General features: G+C 42.9%; 1 protein-coding gene across 3 annotated transcripts in view; it reads right to left on the reverse strand.

Moving 5' to 3' along the window:
- The window catches only part of EDC3 (enhancer of mRNA decapping 3), a 71,665-nt gene that overhangs the window by 41,473 nt on the left and 6,825 nt on the right, over nucleotides 1-23,367 (reverse strand). For 2 of the 3 annotated variants that reach the window (XM_054450239.2, XM_063652766.1), the window contains exons 2-3: nucleotides 8,540-8,721; nucleotides 5,353-5,672 (exon numbers count right to left, since the gene is read on the reverse strand). In XM_054450239.2, the coding sequence (XP_054306214.1) occupies nucleotides 5,353-5,672; nucleotides 8,540-8,703 (484 nt within the window). In that variant the 5' untranslated portion in view covers nucleotides 8,704-8,721. Of the gene's footprint in view, nucleotides 1-5,352; nucleotides 5,673-8,539; nucleotides 8,722-10,511; nucleotides 10,610-23,367 lie in introns of those variants that run through there. The other variant, XM_054450240.2, reaches the window with a different exon arrangement.

Genomic DNA, 23,367 nt, shown 5'->3' on the forward strand with positions numbered 1-23,367 from the left:
CAGAGTATAAAATAAATTCCGGACTTTCACATCTTTGTAAAAAAAGAGCTCCCTCTCCCCCCCTCCCCCTCCCCCTCCCCCCCTCCCCCTCCCCCTCCCCCTCTCTCTCTCCCCTTTCTTCGGTCTCCCTCTCCTTCTTTTTTCGGTCTCCCTCTGTTGCCGAAGCTGGACTGTACTGCCATGATCTTGGCTCGCTGCAACCTCCCTGCCTCGGGCTCCTGTGACTCTCCTGCCTCGACCTGCCGAGTGCCTGGGATTGCAGGCGCATGCCGCCACGCCTGAATGGTTTTTGTATTTTTGGTGGAGACGGGGTTTCGCCGTGTTGACCGGGCTGGTCTCCAGCTCCTGGCCTCGAGTGATCCGCCTGCCTCGGCCTCCCGAGGTGCTGGGATTGCAGACGGAGTCTCACTCACTCAATGCTCAATGGTGCTCAGGCTGGAGTGCAGTGGCGTGATCTCGGCTTGCTACAACCTCCACCTACCAGCCTCCTGCCTTGGCCTCTTCAAGTGCTAAGATTACAGCCTCTGCCCCGCCGCCACCCTGTCTAGGAAGTGAGGAGCGTCTCTGCCTAGCCGCCCATCGTCTGGGATGTGAGGAGCCCCTCTGCCCGGCCGCCCCATCTGGGAAGTGAGGAGCGCCTCTGCCCGGCTGCCATCCCGTTAGGAAGTGAGGAACGTCTCTGCCCGGCCGCCCATCGTCTGGGATGTGAGGAGCCCCTCTGCCCGGCCACCCCATCTGGGAAGTGAGGAGCGCCTCTGCCCGGCTGCCATCCCGTTAGGAAGTGAGGAACGTCTCTGCCTGGCCGCCCATCGTCTGGGATGTGAGGAGCGCCTCTGCCCGGCTGCCCCGTTTGGGAAGTGAGGAGCGCCTCTGCCCAGTCGCCCAACGTCTGGGAAGTGAGGAGCGCCTCTGCCCGGCCGCCCCGTCTGGGAGGTGAGGAGCGCCTCTGCCCGGCCGCCCCGTCTGGGAGGTGAGGAGCGCCTCTGCCCGGCTGCCCCGTCTGGGAGGTGAGGAGCGCCTCTGCCCGGCCGCCCTGTCTGGGAGGTGTACCCAACAGCTCCGAAGAGACAGCGACCATCGGGAGCGGGCCATGAGGACGATGGCGGTTTTGTTGAAAAGAAGGGGGGGGAAGTGTGGGGAAAGGAAGGAGAGATCAGATTGTTGCTGTGTCTGTGTAGAAAGAGGTGGGCATAGGAGACTCCATTTTGTTCTGACTGGGAGAAATTCTTCTGCCTTGGGATGCTGTTGATCTATGGCCTTTCCCCCAGCCCGGTGCTCTCTGAAACATGTGCTGTGTCAACTCAGGGTTAAATGGATTAAGGGCAGTGCAAGATATGCTTTGTTAAACAGATGCTTGAAGGCAGCATGCTCTTTAAGAGTCATCACCACTCCGTAATCTCAAGTACCCAGGGGCACAAACACTGCAGAAGGCCGCAGGGTCCTCTGCCTAGGAAAACCAGAGACCTTTGTTCATGTGTTTATCTCCTGACCTTCTCTCCACTATTATCCTATGACCCTGCCATATCCCCGTCTCCGAGAAACACCCAAGAATGATCAATAAATACTTCATAAATAAAAAATAAATAAATAAATAAATAAAATAAAATAAAATAAATACCCATGAGTACATGCTGATATAAATAAATGACTGAATAAATAAACAAATGGGGGAGAAGAGAGAATCTCTGGCATAAAAGAATTCCAAGTAATGTCTGAAGATGCTGTGTCCTCAAGGAGAGGGAACATAACTTCTCACTCCCTGGGTGTGGGCTGCACATAGTGATTTCCTTCCAAAGAGTACATACATAAAGGGGAAGAAAGAGTCACTTTACAGAGGAGAAACTGGATATATCCTACTTTAGCCAGGTGATCAAGGTGAACATCAAAAGTTATAAACCATGGTGATAATATATACACTTGACACCAAGTGATGAAAATGGTACTTTACCTCTGTTGTCTTCCACCCCCAAACATATAACCCCAGTCTAATCATGAGACAAACATCAAGTACCAACTGAGAGACACTCTACAAAATACCTGACCAGTATTCATCAAAATGTCTAGGTCACCAAAAACAAGGAAGGTCTGAGAAACTGTAACAGCCAAGCAGAGAAATGACTACCAAATATGATGTGATATGCTGCACAGGATCCTGGAACAAGGGCATCCAGGTAAAAACTAAGGCAATCTGAATAAAATATGGACTTTGTTTAACGATAATGCATCAACATTGGTTCAATAATTATAACAAATATACCATACCAATGTAAGATGTTAATAACGGGGAAAAATATGTAGGTAAAAAATAATATGAATTGCTAATAAGGGTCATCTTCAAGTGCACGGAAGATTATAAACTGCCTATTTGAACTTCTAACAAATCAACAATTTCTGGTAAAAGAAAAAAGATTTTCAGACAGGGCAACATAGTGAGACCTTGTCTCTACTAAAAGTAAAAAAACTAGCCAGGCATGGTGGCACACACCTATAGTCCCAGCTACTCAGGAGGCTGAGGTGGGAGGATCATTTGAGCCCAGGAGTTCAAGGCTGTAGTGAGCTGTGATCGTATCACTGCATTCCAACCTGAGTGACAAAGCAAGACCCTATCTCAAAAATGAAAGAAAGAAAGAAAGAAAGAAAGAAAAGGTTAAAGTCTAAATGGAAAGAATCATTTTCTATCCAAGCATTCTACAGTTTTTCTAAGGATACAGAAGTCAACTGAATTTCAGTCTCATATTTGCAAACATCGTCATTTCAGATAGTTGTTTCATATGCACCAAAGGAAACTACCTTGAAACTGTACATTACATACATTAAAACATTTTTTTTAGGCCAGGCGCAGTGGCTCACGCCTGTAATCCCAGCACTTTGGGAGGCCAAGGCAGGCAGATCACCTGAGGTCAGGAGTTCGAAATCAGCTTGGGCAACATGGCAATATCCCATCTCTAATAAAAATACAAAAATTAGCCGGGCGCGGTGGCTCATGCCTGTAATCTCAACACTTTGGGAGGCCGAGGTGGGCAGACCACCTGAGGTCGGGAGTTTGAGACAAACCTGACCAACATGGAGCCCCGTCTCTACGAAAAATACAAAATTAGCCAGACGTGGTGGTGCATGCCTGTAATCTCAGCTACTCGGGAGGCTGAGGCAGGAGAATCTTTTGAACCCAGGAGGCGGAGGTTGCGGTGAGCCGAGATCACGCCATTGCACTCCAGCCTGGGCAACAAGAGCGAAACTCTGTCTCAAAAAAAAAAAAAAAAAAAAAAAAAATTAGCCGGGCATGGCAGCAAGTGCCTGTAGTACCAGCTCCTAGGGAGGCTGAGGCAGGAGAATCACCTGAACACGGGAGGTGGAGGCTGCAGTGAGCCGAGATCACACTATTGCACTCCAGCCCAGGCAACAGAGCAAGGCTCCATCTCAAAAAAAAAAAAAAAAAATTAGTTTTAATTTAGTTGTTTATTCACTTGAATCAGGCATCTCCAAAACTTAAAATGTTGGCCCCTGACACAGGTGTCACACCACAAGCTATTAATAGAATTCACCCAGCACACTAAAACCTTACTACATTGCCACCAGGACCACAGTGTGAGGAGCAACAATGGTAGCAAGAAGTATCCGGAATTTTATGTAATAAACTTTCTGAGTGGGGTCTAGAGAGACCTAGCTCACTCTAAATTGTGCCTTTTAGAAGGTATTGCCATAGCATGACTCTAGCTTATAATTTTAAATGAGTTAATGAATACTCATTTAAAATTTCTTTTGGTTGTTCGTTTTGAGACAGTCTCACTCTGTCACCCAGGCTGAAGTGCAGTGGCATGATCTCGGCTAATCACAACCTCCGCCTCCCTGGCTCAAGCCATCCTTCCACCTCAGCCTCCTGAGTAGCTGGGACCACAGGTGCACGCTGCCATGCCCAGCTAATTTTTTTGTATTTTTTTTTGTAGAGATGGGGTTTTGCCATGTTGCTCAGGCTGGTCTCGAACTCCTGGGCTCAAGCGATCCACCTGCCTCAGCCTCCTGAAGTGCTGAGATTACAGGTGTGAGCCACTTGCACCCAGCCTCTCACTTAAAATTTCTAATACATTCTGCTACCATCTCTGAGTACAAATCCATCTAAGTAAAATAAGAATAGTTTGCCATTTGGAAGTAATTTTTTAAAACAACATTCACATTAATTTAAGGAGCATAACAGAATCATTCGCTATCATAACATTATTCTAGTAAATATGTTGGAGAAGAACAGTTCTAGTGAATTAACTATGGTTTTGGAAGGCAGCTATGCTCACCATCATACCACCAACACAACTATGGTTTTATTTTATATTATTTATTTTATTTTTGAGACAGAGTCTCGCTCTATCACCCAGGCTGGAGTGGCACAATATCAGCTCACTGCAACCTCTGCCTCCTGGGTTCAAGGGATTCTCCTGCCTCAGCCTCCAAAGTAGCTGGAATTACAGGCATGCGCCTCCATGCCCGGCTAATTTTTGTATTTTTAGCAGAGACGAGGTTTCAACATGTTGGCCAGGCTGGCCTCGAACGCCTGACCTCAGGTGATCTGCCCGCCTCAGCCTCCCAAAGTGCTAGGATTACAGGTGTGAGCCACCGTGCCTGGTCACAACTATGGTTTTATAATCAGCAAATGGCATTTAATAATGTGTTAGTATCAAACAAAACTGGGCAGCAACAGAGACCAATGCACATTCTTCTTGGTGTGTCAGTAGGAACAAATACAGCAAATTAAAAATTGTCTGCTAGAAAATCAAAGATCACAGAGATGTTTGGATCAGTCCCCTCCTCTCTTCTGAGGATGAGACTCAAATCACAGGAAGAGAAGTTACTCAAGAATCCTCTGAAACAGCCCAAGTGCAGGTTCAACTCAGACACTACTACCAACATCAGTAACAGGATTTAAGGTGTTTGTTTTTTTTTTTCTTTTTTAGAGATAGAATCTCACTATTTTGCCCAGATTAGCCTTGAACTCCTGGGCTCAAACAATCCTCGTGCCTCAATCTCTCAAGTAGCTGGGACTATAGATGCGTGCCACCACGCCCAGTAGTTACTGGATTTAAAGCATCACTGTTAGTCTCAGTAAACTTTGGGCAGACTTTTCCTGAAGAAGTGGTAAGAGAGGGCAGGAAGCTCACAGGCATCCCTAACAGCTTATTTCCTTTCCCTTAACATCTTGAGGAATTAGGCCTGGAGGAAGAGAACCATGTTGTATTTCTGTGACGCTCAGCCAGCACCCATTTTATTGGAATAACAAAGGATTTGTTTAAAGAGCAGCAGAGCTTATGGCTTATAGCCCTGAAACACCAGACTGAGAAGAAACATCAACTTGACCCTACTTACAGGAGTTGTGCCGACGACGGAAACTTTTGGACTGACTCAAGGATTCCATGTGCCTGTCGACATAGCTCTTTGAGCACTGTTGCTGCTGCGGGGAAACGGCAACATCCTGGCTCTTCACATCTGTCCTCTTAGGGATATTCTGAGGCGCACTGCTGGAAGAGGCTGGCTTCTTGACCAACTTGCCTGTGCCATTCTGATTGATGCCCACTTGGCAGCCAGCACCAGAGGGGCCTAATTCTGTTTGATGAAGGTCTCCAAAATGTTGGTTGTCTCCAGGTCCTGGTATCTCCAGAATTTTTAACTCCGTAATGTCACCTGCCCTGAAATACACAAAAAAGCCAAGTCTCAAAATTATAATAGTGGTAAGAATGATGAAACTGAGATCATTAGCAAACAGCTACCCCTTTGCAGGACTGCATTTTAATGAGTTATCAGAGGCTAGGAAAGGGGGCTGTGTGCTTAAGGACAGGGGTCAGCCACTAACTATCCAACTGACACAATGCTGGCCTTTAAAAAGAGGCTATTGCTAACAACAAAACTGTATTAATCTTACATTCTCACAATGTTTAATGGCTTTTGTTCATTCATTCACTCCCTTGCTCATTCAACAGGAGTATACAAAATACTTACTATGTGGTAAGCCCTGCGCTAGCAACTATTTTGATCTGATATATAGAGATGAAAACCACTACGTGCCCACAGGAACTCAGTCTGGTCAGTGGAAAAGACAAGTACATATTCAATCAAAAGTGTTAAATGGGCTGGGCACCATGGCTCATGCCTATAATTCCAGCATTTTGGGAGGCCGAGGCAGGTGAATTACTTGAGGCCAGGAGTTCGAGACTAGCCTGGTCAACATGGCAAAACCCTGTCTCTACTAAATAGAAATGATTAGTCGGGTGTGGTGGTACGCACCTGTAATCCTAGCTACCCAGGAGGCTGAGGCATGAGAATCGTTTCGCCCTGGGAGGCAAAGGTTGCAGTGAGCAGAGATCGCACCGCTGCACTCCAGCCTGGGCAACAAAGTGAGACTCTGTCTCAAAAAAAAAAAAAATTTTTTTTTAAAGTGTTAAATTTTATGACAGAGGTGTGCATAGGAGACTAGAAAGCCTAAAAGCAAAATATTTAAGTTAGTCTGGTGGAGATGAATGCAATACTTAAGCTAAATCTGGCCAGGGCAGGGGGAATGAGTGGCTAAGCAAAGAACAGCAGAGAGAAAGGCATCTCAGGTAGGGGCTCAGAGACTGAGGAAATGTAGAAAATATGGCCCACGTGAGGAACTGCAAGTGTTATGGTGATACTAAAGGGAAGGATGCTTGTGGAAGGCCATCAGGAAGTAAGGCTGCAGAGGTAACCAAGGACCATATCATGATCACAATGGATTTTCCTGGTGGCTATAGGGAAGGAGAAGAAAAAAGAGGCAGTGGTACCAGTCAGAAGACCAAGCAAGAAATAAGAGGGGATGAACCAAGCAAGCAGTAATACAAAGGGAGAAGGGATCAAGAGACATTTCGAATCCATACGATTTTGGCAACTAACTGAACACGAGGATTAAAGAGAAAGAAGAGTTTATTATGACGCCTAAGTTTCTGACGTGGGGGAAAGGTGTTATTAGTCATAAATAATGGGTATGCCCTTGGAAAAACAAATCTACAGGAAAACATAACGACGTTAGCTCCGAAAATCTTGCATTTAAGATATCTTGTGGGATATCCAATGGAAATGACCAGCAGACAAGGTGTCTGTCTCATAATGGGACTAAATTAAAGATTTGAGGTCTTGGCCGGGTGTGGTGGCTCACACCTGTAATCCCAGCACTTTGGGAGGCCGAGAAGGGCAGATTACGAGGTCAGGGGATCGAGACCATCCTGGCTAACACGGTGAAACCCCGTCTCTACTAAAAATACAAAAACAAAATTAGCCGGGCATGGTGGCGGGCACCAGTAGTCCCAGCTACTCGGGAGGCTGAGGCGAGAGAATGGCATGAACCCAGGAGATGGAGTTTGCAGTGAGCCAAGATCATGCCACTGCACTCCAGCCTGGGTGACACAGTGAGACTCCATCTAAAAAAAAAAAAAAAAAAAGATTTGAGGTCTCATTAATGTATAAAGTACACAAGAGATTGTCTAGAGAATAAAAGCTGAGAAAAGAACCAAAGATAGAACCCTGAGTAATTCAATCTTAACAGGTGAGTAGAAGAAAAGAAACATAAAAAACAACAAAAAAAGTAAAGGAATGGAGGAATATGTGGAATACATGCAAAGAAAAACCAAAGAGGTGACAGGGAAACTAAAGGAGAGTACAGTACTTTAAAAGATAGGGAGCACTTTATTTTTATTTATTTTTTTAGAGACAGGGTCTTGCTCTATCACCCAGGCTGGAGTGCAGTGGTGCTATCATAGCTCACTGCAGCCTCCAACTCCTAGGCTCAAGTGATCTTCCTGTCTCAGCCTCAGGAGTAGCTGGTAATATTACAGGCACATGCCACCACACCCAGCTAATTTTTAAAATTTTTCTTTTGTAAAGATGAGGTCTCACTATGTTGACTAGCCAGTTTTGAAATCCTAGCCTTAAGTGATACTCCTGCCTTGACCTCCCAAAGTGCTGGAATTACAGGCATAAGCCACTGCACCCATCAGGGAGCATTCAAATGAGATTGGGATTGAGATACTGTCAGTGAATTTGGCCATTAGGTTATCTGTAACCTTGGCAAAAGCTAATTCAGCAAGATGATAAAGTTAGAAAAAAAGATAATGGTAGGGTAAGGAGGTTCCAGAGAATGAAGCCACAAAAGATAGAGAAAGCAGACTATTTGGCTCTGACAAGGATTATGGTTTAAGGGGAAGGGAAATGACACAATACCTAGTGGCAAAAGCAAGATCTAAGGGAGAGGGTTGTTTTTAATAAAGGGGAGGCCAAGGAATGAATATCAGAATGCAAAGAGGAAATAAACAGTATAGGCCGGGCATGGTGGTTCACACCTGAAATCCCAGCACTTTGGGAGGCCACGACGGGCAGATTACTTGAGGCCAGTAGTTCGAGACCAGCCTGGCCAACACAGAGAAACCCCATCTCTACTAAAAATACAAAAAGCGGCCATATGTCAAGAGAATACTAGCAATCAGACCTAGGTTCAAGCTCCACAGACCACCAGGTTGGATTCAGAAGAGTCAGTCAGGACACTCACCTGAAGGTGACTTCTGGAACAAGACACTTCACTCCATTATGAAAAGGCCGGGTGAGAGAAATGGTCTGGCTGACCTGATCCACAGCTGACACTCTTCCCTGATAGACACCCAAGCTATCTCCACAATTGATGGACACAATACTTCCCAGCCAATCTGTAGCCATGTTTCACACGTGAGACCACTGTGAAGAGAAGGAACTATTCAGTGTGCCTTGGTGAAAAGACAAACTTTTAATTAAATTCAGCAAATATATCAGGCTCTGTACCAAGTGTTGGTTAATAAAACATATTCTATCACACTGTTAACTGAGGTAATAAATCTTAAAAAAATTAAAATTTTTTTTCAGGAGTATGCATATTAATATTATTTAATACATATAAAGATCTTATAATTGCTTTAAAGCGCATACATTGGATAAAGATATTTATTACACATCAAATCACACAAACTATAATCTGTTTATATTGTATTTTAATAAATCTGCTGTCAAAATGCTTTCAAAGAGAGTATGTTGCTGAGAAATTATACATTAAAAAAAAATTACTGGTAATGCCACTCTTGCTGATGACAATAATAATAATAAATAATAATAATAAATTCTGGATAGTTGTTTTTTTTTTTGGTTTTTTTTTTTGAGATGGAGTTTCACTATTGTTGCCCAGGCTGGAGTGCAATGGCGCGAGGCGGGCAGATCACGAGGTCACAAGATCGAGACCCTTCTGGCTAACACGGTGAAACCCCGTCTCTACTAAAATATACAAAAAATTAGCCGGGTGTGGTGGCGGGCGCCTGTAGTCCCAGCTACTCGGGAAGCTGAGGCAGGAGAATGGCATCAACCCAGGAGGCGGAGGTTGCAGTGAGCCGAGATCACACCACTGCACTCCAGCCTGGGTGACAGAGAGAGACTCTGCCTCAAAAAAAAAAAAAAAAAATTTTAAAGCCAATTGAAGGTACTATAGAACACTAAACCTAATGACTACAGAATATATATCCTTTTCAAGTCTACACAGAATGTTCACGCGTATATGCTGGGCCTTAAACAAGTATGAATAAATTTAAAAAGACTGAGATCACATAAAATATATTCTCTACCCACAACAGAATTAAATTTGAAATTGATAAAAATAGATATTTAGAATATTCCCAAATATTTGGAAATTAAGCAAGACATTTCCAAATAACCTATGGGTAAAAGAAGAAATCAAAAGGGCAGTCAGAAAATAGTTTGAACTCAATGATAATGAAAACACAACATCAACTTTTGTATGACATGCTTAATATAGTGCGTAAAAGGGGGAATTTATAACTTTAAGTGCTTGTTAGGAAAGAAAGGTCTAAAATCAATTGTTTAAGCTTCCATCTTAAGTATTAGTAAAAAAAGAACAGATTAACCTCATGTTAATAGAAAGGAAATCAAGAGCAGAAACCAATGAAACAAGAAACAACTAAGCAAAATAAAATAAAAATTAGCTCTTGGAAAATATTTATAAATTTGGTAAACGCCTAATAAAGACAAAAGATAAAACACATATTATTAATATCAGAAATGAACAAAGAGACATCATAGACATTAAAAAATAACCTTACACCAGCAAATTTGACAACTAGACAAAATGGGGAACTTCTTAGACAAAAGTTATCAAAACTGATACAAGAAATAAAAAATCTGAGTAGCTGCATGTCTATTTTAAAAATTGAATTTATCAAGAGAATAAGACAAGACACAAATTAGAAGAAAATATCTGTGAAAGACATATTTGATAAAGGTCTGTTATCCATAACATACCAAGAACTCTTAAAACTCAACAATAAGAAAATGAACAACCTGATGAAAAAATGAGCAAGAGACCCGAAAGGATACTTCACCAAAGAAGACATGGACATGGCAGGCAAGCATATGAAAAGATGCTCTACATCATATCATCGGGGAATTAATGCAAATTAAAACAACAATAAGATGCCACTACACACCTGTCAGAATGGCCAAAATCCAAAACACTGACAACACCAAATGCTGACGAGGACGTGGAACAACAAAAACCATCATTCATTGCTGACAGGAACACAAATGATGCAGCCACTTTGAGTGTGCACTTTTCTTTTTTCTTTTTTTTTTGAGATGGAGTCTTACTCTGTCGCCCAGGCTGGAGTGCGGTGGTGCAATCTCAGCTCACTGCAACCTCCACCTCCCGGGTTCAAGCAATTCTCCTGCCTCAGCCTCCTGAGTAGCTGGGATTACAGGCATGCACCACCACGCCTGGCTAATTTTTGTATTTTTAGTAGAGATGGGGTTTCACCATGTTGGTCAGGCTAGTCTTGAACTCCTGACCTCATGATCCACCCGCCTCAGCCTCCCAAAGTACTGGGATTACAGGCATGAGCCACCATGCCCAGCCTTTTTTTTTTTTTTTTTTTTTTTTTGGAGACTGAGTCTCGCTCTATCTTTATCGCCCAGGCTGGAGTGCAGTGGTACAATCTCAGCTTATTGCAGCCTCTGCCTCCCAGGTTCAAGCAATTCTCCTGCCTCAGCCTTCCAAGTAGTTGGGACTACAGGCACGTGCCACCACACCCAGCTAATTTTTGTTTTTTGTTTTTTTTTCCAGTAGAGGGGTTTCACCATGTTGCCCAGGCTGGTCTCGAACTCCTGACCTCAGGTGACCTGTCTGCCTCGGCCTCCTAAGTGCTAGGTTTATAGGCATGAGCCACTGTGCCTAGCTTGCATATGCATATTAATAAGGTAGTTTCTCACAAAACTAAATATACCATCTGATCCAGCAATCACTCTCCTTGGTATTTACCCAGATGAACCGAAAACTTACGTCCACCATAAATCTGTACGTGGATGTTTACAGCAGCTTTATTCAAAATTGCTCAAATTCGGAAGCAATCAAGACATCCTTCAGTAGGTGAATGGATGAATGAACTATGGCACACCCAGACAATGGAATATTATTCAGCACAAAAAAGAAATGAGCTGTCAAGCCATGAAAAGACACGGAGGAAACTGAAAAGCACATTACTAAGTGAAAGAAGCCAATGTGAAAAGGATACATACATACTACATGATTCCAGCTACAAGGTTTTCTGGAAAAGGCAAAACTATGGAGACAGTAAAAGGAGCAGTGGGCACCAGTGGTTGGTGGGGTGGGGGTGGGAGGTGAACAGGCAGAACACAAGAGAATTTTTAGGGCAGTGAAACTATTCTGTTTGATACTATAATGGTAGATATGTGTCACTTCAAAACCCATAGAATGTACAACACCAAGAGTGAACCCTAATGTTAACTATGGACTCTGGATGACAATGAAGTGTCAGTGTAGGCTCATCAATTGTAACAAACACGACCATGGTGTGGAATGCTGACAGCAGAGAGGGCTTACTGGGGGGCAACAGTGAGATATATGGGAACCCTCTGTACTTTGGGCTCAATTTTTCCCTGAAACTAAAACTGCTCTAAAAAATAAAGTCTATTTAATAGAAAAAAACAAATTGATTATGTAATTTAAAACCTTCCTACAAAGAAAAATTCAGGCCTAGATGGCTTTACTGGCTTTTTCTTTTTAACTAAGTCTGAACTAGACAGATTTACTAGTTAATTTTATCAAACATTTTAGGAAAAAAATAATGTCAATCTCATACAAACTTTTAGAAAACACAGGAGAATGAGGCTGGATGCAACGGCTCATGCCTGTAATCCCAGCACTTTGGGAGACTGAGGCAGGTGGATCACTTGAGATCAGCAGTTTTTGACCAGCCTGGTCAACATGGTGAAACCCTGCCTCTACTAAAAATACAAAAATTAGCCAGGCATGGTGGCATGTGCCTGTAATCCCAGCTACTCAAAAGGCTGAGGCAGAAGAATCGCTTGAACTGGGGAGGTGGAGGTTGCAGTGAGCCGAGATCACACCACTGCACTACAGCTTGGGCGACAGAGCGAGACTCCGACTCAAAAAAAAAAAAGGCTGGGTGCAGTGGTTCACACCTGTAATCCCAGCACTTTGGGAGGCTAAGGAGGGTAGATCACTTGAGTCCAGGAGTTCAAGACCAGCCTGGCCAACATGGTAAAACCCCATCTCTACTAAAAATACAAAAAAAAAAAAAAAAAAAAAAAAAATTAGCCAGGTGTGGTGGTACACACCTGTAATCCCAGCTACTCGAGAGGCAGAGGCAGGAGAATGGCTTGAACCCAGGAGGGGAGGTTGCAGTGAGCCAAAATCGCACCACTGCACTCCAGCCCAGGTAACAGAGCAAGACTCTGTCTCAAAAATAAAAATTAAAAAAAAAGAAAGAAACATTTCCCAATTTGTTCAATGTAGCTAGTGTAACTCTGACGTGAAAGCCTCCCCACAAAGGCTTTATAAGAAAAAGATCAACATCCTACACAAATATAGACCAAAAACCCTCTACAAGATATTAACAAATCAAATCCAGCGATAAATTTTAAAAGTCTAATATATCACGTATATTTAGGTCTCTACCCCTAGAATGCAAAGTTGGTTTGATATTTTAAAAATCAATCAATTTTAAATCATTTTAACAGAATGAGAAAATCATACAACTTTATCACATCCATAAATACAGAAATATTATCTTGATACCAAGACCTGACAACAATAGTACAAAAACAAAACTACAGAATACTATCCCCCATGAATGTAAACATAAAATTCCTTACAAAATATCACCCAACAATTCAACAATGATGATCCAGGCTCAGTGGCTCCCACCTGTAATCCCAGCACTTTGGGAGGCCAAGGTGGGAGGATAGCTTGAGGCCAGGAGTTTGAAACCAGCCTGGGCAACACAGTGAGACCTTATTTCTACCACAAAAAAAAAAACAGGTGTAGTGGTGCCTACCAGTAATCTCAGCTACTTGGGAGCCTGAGGCAGGAAGGGAGCTTGGGCCCATGAGTCAGTGGATGGAGTGAACTATGATCACACCACTGCACTCCAGCCTGGGCAACAAAGCAAGACACCATCTCTAAAAATAAAAATAAAAAACAAAACAATAAACATAAAGAATTATACACCACACCCAGCCGGGTGTGGTGGCTCACGCCTGTAATCCCCAGCACTTTGGGAGGCTAAGGTGGGCGGATCACGAGGTCAGGAGATCAAGACCATCTTAGCTAACACGGTGAAACCCTGTCTCTACTAAAAATACAAAAAATTAGCCAGGCGTGGTGACGTGCACCTGTAGTCCCAGCTACTCGAGAGGCTGAGGCAGGAGAATGGTGTGAACCCAGGAGGAGGAACTTGCAGTGAGCCGCGATCACACCACTGCACTCCAGCCTAGGTGACAGAGTGAGACTCCATCTCAAAAAAAAAAAAAAAAAAAAAAAAGAATTATACACCACACCCAGGTGGAGTTTACTCCAAGGATGCAATGCTGACTCAAGATCAGAAAGCCAATCAATGTAATCTACCATATTAACAGGCTAAATAAGAAAAACACATGTTCATAGCAACTGACACAGAAATGCATTTGACAAAATTGAACACCCATTCATTCTTTTTTAAAAAAGCTTCTCAGAAAAATGGGAATAGAGAGGAACTTCATCAATCTGGTAAAGGGATCTAAAAAGTCCCTACAGCTAACATTATACTAAATGGTGAAAGACTGAATTCTTTCCCTATAAGAACATGAACAAGGCAAAGATATCCACTATTACTCAACACAGCTCTAGAAGTTCTTGCAATAAAGCAAGAAACAGATAAAAAAAGGCATACAGTTTGGAAAGGAAAAAACAAAACTATCCCCATTTGCAGATGACATAACTGTCTATGTAGAAATTCCCCGTAATCTACAAAAAGTCTTAGAACAAGTGAGTTTAGCAAGATTGTGGGACACGAGATAAACATACAAAAGCCAATCTTATTTCAGTATATTAGCAATGAACACATGGGCAATGAAATTTAAAATACAATACCATTTACAATTGCTCAAACAATAAAGTACACGTGTAAATCTAAAAAAAAAGGGTACAGGATTTGTATACTGAAAACTGCAACACTGAGGAAAAAATCAAAATGCTAAATATAACAGATATAACATGTTCATGGATTAAAAGACTCAACAAAAAGTACATAAATTCTCCTCAAATTGATATAAAGGATCAATGCAATTCTTATCAAAATCCCAGCAAGATTTGTAGATATAGACAAGGTTATTCTAAAATTTACATGGAAAGGCAAAGAAACTAAAATAGCTAAATCAATATTTTTTTTTGAGACGGAGACTCACTTTGTCACCCAGGCTGGAGTGCAGTGGCACAATCTCGGCTCACTGCAACCTCCACCTCCCGGGTTCAATCAGTTTTCTGCTTCAGCCTCCTGAGTAGCTGGCATTACAGGCGCCCACCACCACACCCAGCTAATTATTGTATTTTTAGTAGAGATGGGGTTTCACCATCTTGGCCAGGCTGGTCTTCAACTCCTGACCCCGTGATCCACCCACCTCAGCCTCCCAAAGTGCTGGATTACAGGCGTGAGCCACCACACCCGGCTGCTAAATCAATTTTTTATAAGAAAGTGGGAACAATCAGTCCACCCGATTTCAAGACTTACACAATTATGATAATCAAGACTATATAGTATTGGCAGAGGGACAAACATGTAAATCGATAAAATAGAAGGCAGAATCCAGAAATAGACTCACAAAAATATGCCCAACTGATTTTTGACAAAGTGCAAAAACAATTCAACGCAGGCAGCATAGCTTTTACAACAAATAGCGCTGGAGCAAATGTAAATCCATCAGCAAAAAAATGAACCTCAAACTAAGGTTCACACTTTATACAAAAATTTACTCAAAATGGATCATGAACTTAAATGTAAAACATCAAACTCTAAAACTTTTAGAAAAAAACATAAGAGAAACCCTCAAGATCTAGGGCTAGGCAAAGAGTTCTTAGACTTGACACCAAAAGCACAATCCATAAAAAGAAAAGCTGGTCAACTAGACTTCTTGAAAATTAAAATTTTTATTCCACAAAAAACAAGCCACAGACTGGGAGAAAATACTTGCAAACCACCTATCTGACAAAGACAAAGGAGTAGTATCTAGGAAATATACACCTTTCAAAATGGCTAAAATACAGTGATAACACCAAGTGCTAGTAAGAATGTGGAAAAAACGGATCACTCATACATTGCTAGTCCAAATATTGAATAGTACAGCCACTCTGGAAAACATCCTGGCAGGTTATTAAAAAAACTAAACATGCAATAATTAGCCAAGTGTGGTGGTGCACACCTGTAATCCCAGCTACTTGAGTGGCTAAGGCATGAGAATCGCTTGAACCTGGGAGGCGCAGGTTGCAGTGAGCTGTGATTGCACCACTGCACTCTAGCCTGAGCAACAGAGACTCTGTCTCAAAAAAAGAAAAAACCCAAGGCTGGGCGCAGTGGCTCACGCCTGTAATCTCAGCACTTTGAGAGGCCAAGGCGGGTGGATCACGTCAGGAGATAGAGACCATCCTGGCTAACACGGTGAAAACCCGTCTCTACTAAAAATACAAAAAATTAGCCAGGCATGGTGGTGGGCGCCTGTAGTCCCAGCTACTCGGGGAGGCTGAGGCAGGAGAACGGCATGAACCAGGGAGGCAGAGCTTGCAGTGAGCCGAGATGGCACCACTGCACTCCAGCCTGAGCAACAGAGCAAGACTCCGTCTCAAAAAAAAAAAAAAACACCAAAAAACTAAACATGAAACTACAATATGACCCAGCAGTTGCACTTCTGGTCATTTATCCCAGAGAAAGGAAGACCTAGGTTCACACAAAAACCTGTACATGGGCTGGGCGCGGTGGCTCAGGCCTGTAATCCCAACACTTTGGCAGGCTGAGGCAGGTGGATCACCTGAGGTCGGGAATTCGAGACCAGCCTGACCAGCATGGAGAAACCCTGTCTCTACTAAAAATACAAAATTAGCTGGCAGCAGTGGTGCATGCCTGTAATCCCAGCTACTCGGGAGGCTGAGGCGGGAGAATCGCTTGAACCCGGGAGGCAGAGGTTGTGGTGAGCCCAGATTGCGCCACTGCACTCCATTCTGGGCAACAAGATCGAAACTCTGTCTCAAAAAAAAATACCCTGTACACAAGTGTTTATATCACATTTACTCAAAAAAGCCACAAACTGGAAACAACCCAGATAACCTCAATGAGTGAATAAACAAACAGTGGTACATTCATACCACAGGGCAAAAAGTAAAAATGCCAACCCCAAGAGGTTGTGTTCTGTATGATTCCATTTGTGTAACATTCTTGAAATGACAAAGCTATAGAAATGGAGAACAGGGCCGGGCACAGTGGCTGATGCCTGTAATCCCAGCACTTTGGGAGGCTGAGGAGGGTGGATCACCTGAGGTCAGGAGTTCAAAACCAGCCTGGCCAACACGGTGAAGCCTCGTCTCTACCCAAAAATACAAAAATTAGCCAGGCGTGGTGGCGAGCACCTATAGTCCCAGCTACTCGGGAGGCTGAAGCAGGAGAATCACTTGAACTTGGGAGGCGGAGGTCGCAGTGAGCTGAGGTCAAGGTCGTGACAGTGTACTCCAGCCTGGGCAACAGAGTAGCAACATGGGGACTCTTGTAGTAATGGAAATATTTTACATCTTGACCATATCAATGTCAATATCCTAGTAGTGATACTGTATTACAGTTTTGCAAGATGTTACCAACAGGGAAAACTGGGTAGGGCATAAGGAATCTCTCTGTATTATTTCTTACAATGGCATGTGAATCTACAACTATCTCAGAAGTTTAATTTAAAAAAAAAATCAATGCCTTCCATCACATTAACAAAATAAGTGATGAAATCATGTATAATCATATCAATAAACGCAGAAAGATAATTGGACAAAATTTAACAATCATTCACTATATTTAAAAAGGGGAGGGAAAGCTGGCATCTACAAAACAATTACAGCTAACATGATACTTAACGGTGAAATAGGCCAGCCATGGTGGCTCACACCTGTAATCTCAGCACTTTCAGAGGCTGAGGCAGGAAGATCACTGAGCTCAAGAGTTTGAGGCTACAGTGAGCTATGATTGTACCACTGCACTCCAGCCTGAGCAACAGAGCCAGACACTGTCTTTATTTTATATATTTTGGTTTTTTGTTTCTGCTTTGTTTTGTTTTGTTTTGTTTTGTTTTGTTTTGGCTCACTGCAGCCTCCTGGGCTCCTGGGCTCAGGTGATCCTCCCGCCTCAGCCTCCTGAGTAGCTGGGATTATAGGTGTGTGCTACAATGGCCAGCTAATTTTTTCTGTTTTGTAGAGACAGGGTCTCACTTTGCTGCCCAAGCTAGTCTTGACCTCACAGCTCAATTGATCCTCCCACCTCAACTTCCTGAGTAGCTGGGACTACAGGCCCACACCACCACACCCAGCTAATTTTTGTATTTTTTGTAAGACGGGTTTTGCCATGTTGCCCAGGTTTCCAACTCCTGAGTTCAAGCTATCTGCCTACCTCGGCCTCCCAAAGTGCTAAGATTACAGGCATGAGCTACCATGCCCAGTTGAGACTTTGTCTCAAAAAAAAAAAAAAGGTGGGGTTGAAATAAATGTTTTCCCCAAATACTGAGGATGAGGCAAGGATGTCCACTTCCACTTGTACTTATATTCAACAACTGTAGGTCCTAGCCCATGCAATAAGACAAGAAAAAGAAAAAAAAAAAACCCAGAAAGTTAAATAAATAATAAAGTTAAATGAGACAGTAAAACTGTCTTTATTTGCACTGACATAATTAGCTGTTTATAGTCAATCCATAAAAAGTCCTACTAGAACTAATAAGGAAATTTATCAAGGTCACAGGATATATGCTCAATGTAGAAAAAACAACCACAGCAGCAAACAACTGAAAATGAAATTTTAGGCCAGGCATGGTGGCTCATGCCTGTAATCCCAGCACTTTAGGAGGCCAAGGCTTCCCAAATTTTGCACAAGTTATTCCTAGAACACTTTCCCCAGCTCTATGAATGGTTAGTTCCATCCTGCCTTTCCAACATCTGGTAAAACATGACCATCTCAAAGAAGCCTTCCCTGTCTACCCAATCTAACGTGACTACTCATCGTTATTCTCCAACACCTCAAATCCTGTTATGATCTCAAAATCAATCACTATATGAATTATCTTGTTTCTTCATATTGTGTGTGTTGGTCAGGCATGTTGGTTCATGCCTGTAATCTCAGCACTCTGGGAGGCTAAGGTGGGCGGATGGCTTGAGTCCAGGAGTTTGAGACCAGCCTAGGCAACATAGGGAGACCCCATCTCTGCAAAAAAATTTACAAAACTAGCCAGGCTTGGTGGCACATGCCTGTAATACAAGCTACAGCTACTCGGAACACTGAGACAGGAGGAACGCTTGAGCCCGGAAGGTCAAGGCTGCAATGAGCCATGATCACGCCACTGCACCCCAGCCTAGATGACAGAGTGAGACTCTGTCTCAAAACAAAAAATAGATAGATAGATAGATAGATAGATAGATAGATAGATAGACAGACAGATAGATAGATAGACAGACAGACAGACAGACAGTGTGTGTGTCACCCCACTAGAATAGGGCAAATGACATAGTCTTGTTCAGTCAATAAGAGTACCTAGAGTGGAAGAAGTCAATAAATATTTAATCAATAAATGAATGAATTAGAAATAATAAACGTGACAGAAGTTACTCAAAATCTAGAGTACCTACATGTTTATATCTAAATGTCTTGGCTCTTTTTGAAAATGGTTCTAAAAAATACAGTACCCTTAAGCATACTCTATGCAAAATCCTATATAAGGTATGAAACCTAACACTTCCCCACTCACACGAGGAAGTCAGGAAACAGCTAGCAGATGATAGCAGATGAATACAAATACACATGTTAAGCACAAAGTGAAACACTGGTTCAGTGTTTTTACATTAAAAAAAGAAACCAGCACTTGAAGCTGTTTCCAAATACTAATTTCAGACATAAAGGGGCAAAAAAGCATATAAAGCACCCCTCTGGTAAAAGAGTATGTCCCAACTGAGTGTGGTGGCTCACGTTTATAATTCCAGCAGTTTGGGATGCCAAGGCAGGTAGATCACATGAGGTCAGGAGTTCGAGACCAGCCTGACCAACATGATGAAACCCCGTATCTACTGAAAATACAAAATTGGCCGGGCGCGGTGGCTCACGTCTGTAATTCCAGCACTTTGGAAGCCTGAGGCAGGTGGATCACAAGGTCAGGAGTTCGAGACCAGCCTGACCAATGAGGTGAAACCCTGTCTCTACTAAAAATACAAAAATTAGCCAACTGTGGTGGCGTGTGCCTGTAATCCCAGTTACTCAGGAGGCTGAAGCAGGAGAATCGCTTGAACCCAGGAGGCAGAGGATGCAGTGAGCTGAGATCGTGCCATTGCACTCCAGCCTGGGCAATGAGAACAAGACTCGGTTTCAAAAACAAAAAAAAATTAGCCAGGCATGGTGGTGCATGCCTGTAATCCCAGCTACTTGGGAGGCTGAGGCAGGGGAGTCACTTGAAATTGGGAGGCGAACGTTGCAGTGAGCTGAGATCACACCATTGCACTCCAGCCTGGGCAACAAGAACGAGACTCCATCTCAAAAAAAATTAAATAGGCCAGGCGCGGTGGCTCACGCCTGTAATCCTAGCACTTTCGGAGGCCAAGGAAGGTGGATCACCTGAGGAGTTTGAGACCAGCGTGGCCAACATGGTGAAACCCCATCTCTACTAAAAATACAAAAATTAGCCAGGTGTGGTGGTAGGTGCCTGTAATCCCAGCTACTTAGGAGGCTGAGGTAGGAAAACCACTCGAACCCAAGAGGCAGAGGATACAGTGAGCCAAAATTGTGCCACTGCACTCCAGCCTGCTAACAAGAGCAAGACTTTGTCTCAAAATACATACATAAATGAAGGGAAAGGGGCAAAAAAGCATATAAAGCACTCCTCCAGGCCAGCCGCAGTGGCTCACGCCTATAATCCCAGCACTTTGGGAGGCCGAGGTGGATGGCATGGTGGCACGCACCTGTAATCCCAGCTACTCAGGAGGCTGACAGGATAACTGCTTGAACCCAAGAGGCCGAGGCTGCAGTGAGCTGACACCGCACCACTGCACTCCAGCCTGGGCAACAGAGCAAGACTCTGTCTAGAAAAAAATAAAAAATAAGTAAAAATAAAGCACTCCTGGCTGGGTGCAGTGGCTCACAGTTGTAATTCCAGGAGTTTGGGAAGCCAAGGCAGGAGGATCACTTGAGTCCAGGAGTTCAAGACCAGGCTGGGCAACACAGCCAGACCCTGCTTCAAAAAAAAAAAAAAAAAAAAAAAAAAAAAAAAAAGAGTATGCCCCATCAGAAATATGAAGTCTGAGAGAGTCCAGCTCTAGGGATTAATCAACTCTAGATAGTTCTCTAGTGATCTAACTGAGCCAGTATCATAAAACCATGCGGACAGAACCGAAGATTAAAAGAACAATGAATTAGCAGGCTCATACAGGCTTTTTTTGGTTACATTTTATTATAGAATGAAACAGAGCCTTGCTCTGTCGCCCAGGCTAGAGTGCAGTGGCGCAATCTTGGCTCACTGCAACTTCTGCCTCCCAGGTTCAAGCGATTCTCATGCCTCAGCCTCCTGAGTAGCTGGGACTACAGGCGCCCGCCACCACACCCAGCTAATTTTTGTATTTTTAGTAGAGATGGGTTTTCGCCATGTTGGCCAGACTGGTCTCGAACTCCTGACCTCTGGTGATCTGCTCACCTCAGCCTCTGCGCTGGGATTACAGGCATGAGCCACTGTGCCTGGCCCTTGGGTAAATTTTCAATGCAACACAATTTCAACAATAATGATGATGGTAAAAAAGCACAAAATACACACATTTTAGGCTTCTTTTCCCCTCCTGATCAACCTTTGCCTAATGTCACAAAAGAATGAGTTTCCTTTCCTATCATTTATAATCCATCATAATTCTACTCAGATGCTTAGATAGATGCAGAATGAAAAGCACCAGAAATTAACCAGATATGAAAAGGCTTTTACTGCTTTATTTAACATATATCTTTAAGACACTGATGTTGTACATTCAAGTTTATATTATGGTAATAGTAACTGAATAGAATTTTTAATACTTTGAAAATGTGGATACTCGTTCATAAGTGTTCTTCTACGTAGTTAACATTAATAGAAACTTTTAAAAATGTAACCACTGAATGTGTAACAAACTTCCCTTTCCTCAGAAACTTCCCTTGGTAAAATACATTAATGCATTATTCAAAACTTCTCAAACAGGTTTATTCTATAAAGAAAATTATGTTATTTACAGAAAACAGTAAATCTAAAACAGTAAATCTAAAGTACAGTGCCCATCAACTGGGTTCCTAATCGGACTAGGGAAGGGGCTCCATCAATTATAGAGCTAACACCTCCATGTCAAAAGATGTACAGGAGATACAGGAGTTACAAGGAACCTATTTTGTCTTTTATTTTCTACTTTTCTATCAAGGTATAACATATACAGTAAGTCAGTCTACATATTTTAAGGATACACCTCCATGAAATTTTACATATCAATTCATCCATGTGACCACCACTCAAAACAAGACAGACTATTTCCAACACCTCAGAAGGCTCCATTGTGTCCTCCTACAGGTAGTTATTATTCTGACATCTATCATGAAAGATTATTTGAGCCTGATTTTGAGCTTCACATAAACAGAATCATAAAGGTTCTCTTTCAGAGTGTTTGTCTTCTTTTGCTCAAAAGTACATCTATGAGGCCAGGCATGGTGGCTCATGCCTGTAATCCCAGCATTTTGGGAGGCCAGGGTGGGTGGATCACTTGAGGTCAAGAGTTCAAGACCAACCTAGCCAACATGGCAAAACCCTGTCTCTACTAAAAATACAAAAAATCAGCTGGGCATGGGGGCACATGCCTGTAATCTGAGCTACTCAGGAGGCTGAGGCACAAGAATCGCTTGAACTGGGGAGGCAGAGGTTGCAGTGAGCCAAGATCCCGCTACTGCACTCGAGTATGGGTGACAGAGCGAGATGTTGTCTCAAAAAAAAAAAAAGTACATTTGTGAGATTCATCCCCATTGTTGCATGTATCAGAAGTTTATTCTTTCTCATAGCTGTGCTGTTTTCTGCAAGTATGCCTCAATGTATTTATCCATTCTACTGCTGATACATAGTTGGGTTATTTCTAGTTCTGACTTATTACAAATAATATTCTTATACTGTATACAGTATATTTCTGCGATGGACAAATGCATCCATTTCTACTGGGCATATAACACAGGAAGTCATGTTATATTTATGACTTTATTAGGAACCGCCAAACAGTTTTCCAAAGTGGTTGTACCATTCTGTATTACCATCTACATTTATACAACCCACCATACGTGAGTTCTTTCTGCTCCTCATCTTGCCAAAACTTGGTACTATTGTTCTCTGCAACTTACTCATTCTGGTGGGGTGCAATGGTTTTGATATTTTCTTAAACATACTTCTTATTTACTCTTGCTTCATTGATACTGTTTTTCTCCCAATAAATTATTCCTAAAATTGTAATGACTATTGAATTCAGAAATGTTGTGAATTACTATTCAGTCAATAACTTGCTACCAAAGTTCATTTAGTCTTATTTGTCTTCCTTCTGCCTCCATTTCTTTTTTTTTTTTTTCTTTTTTTCAGACGGAGTCTCACTCTTTCACCCAGGCCGGACTGCAGTGGCACTATCTCGGCTCACTGCAAGCTCCGCCTCCTGGGTTCACGCCATTCTCCTGCCTCAGCCTCCCGAGTAGCTGGGACTACAGGCGCCCGCCACCGCGCCCGGCTAATTTT

Source organism: Pongo pygmaeus, chromosome 16 (assembly GCF_028885625.2).
Source record: "Pongo pygmaeus isolate AG05252 chromosome 16, NHGRI_mPonPyg2-v2.0_pri, whole genome shotgun sequence".
Lineage (NCBI taxonomy): Eukaryota > Metazoa > Chordata > Mammalia > Primates > Hominidae > Pongo > Pongo pygmaeus.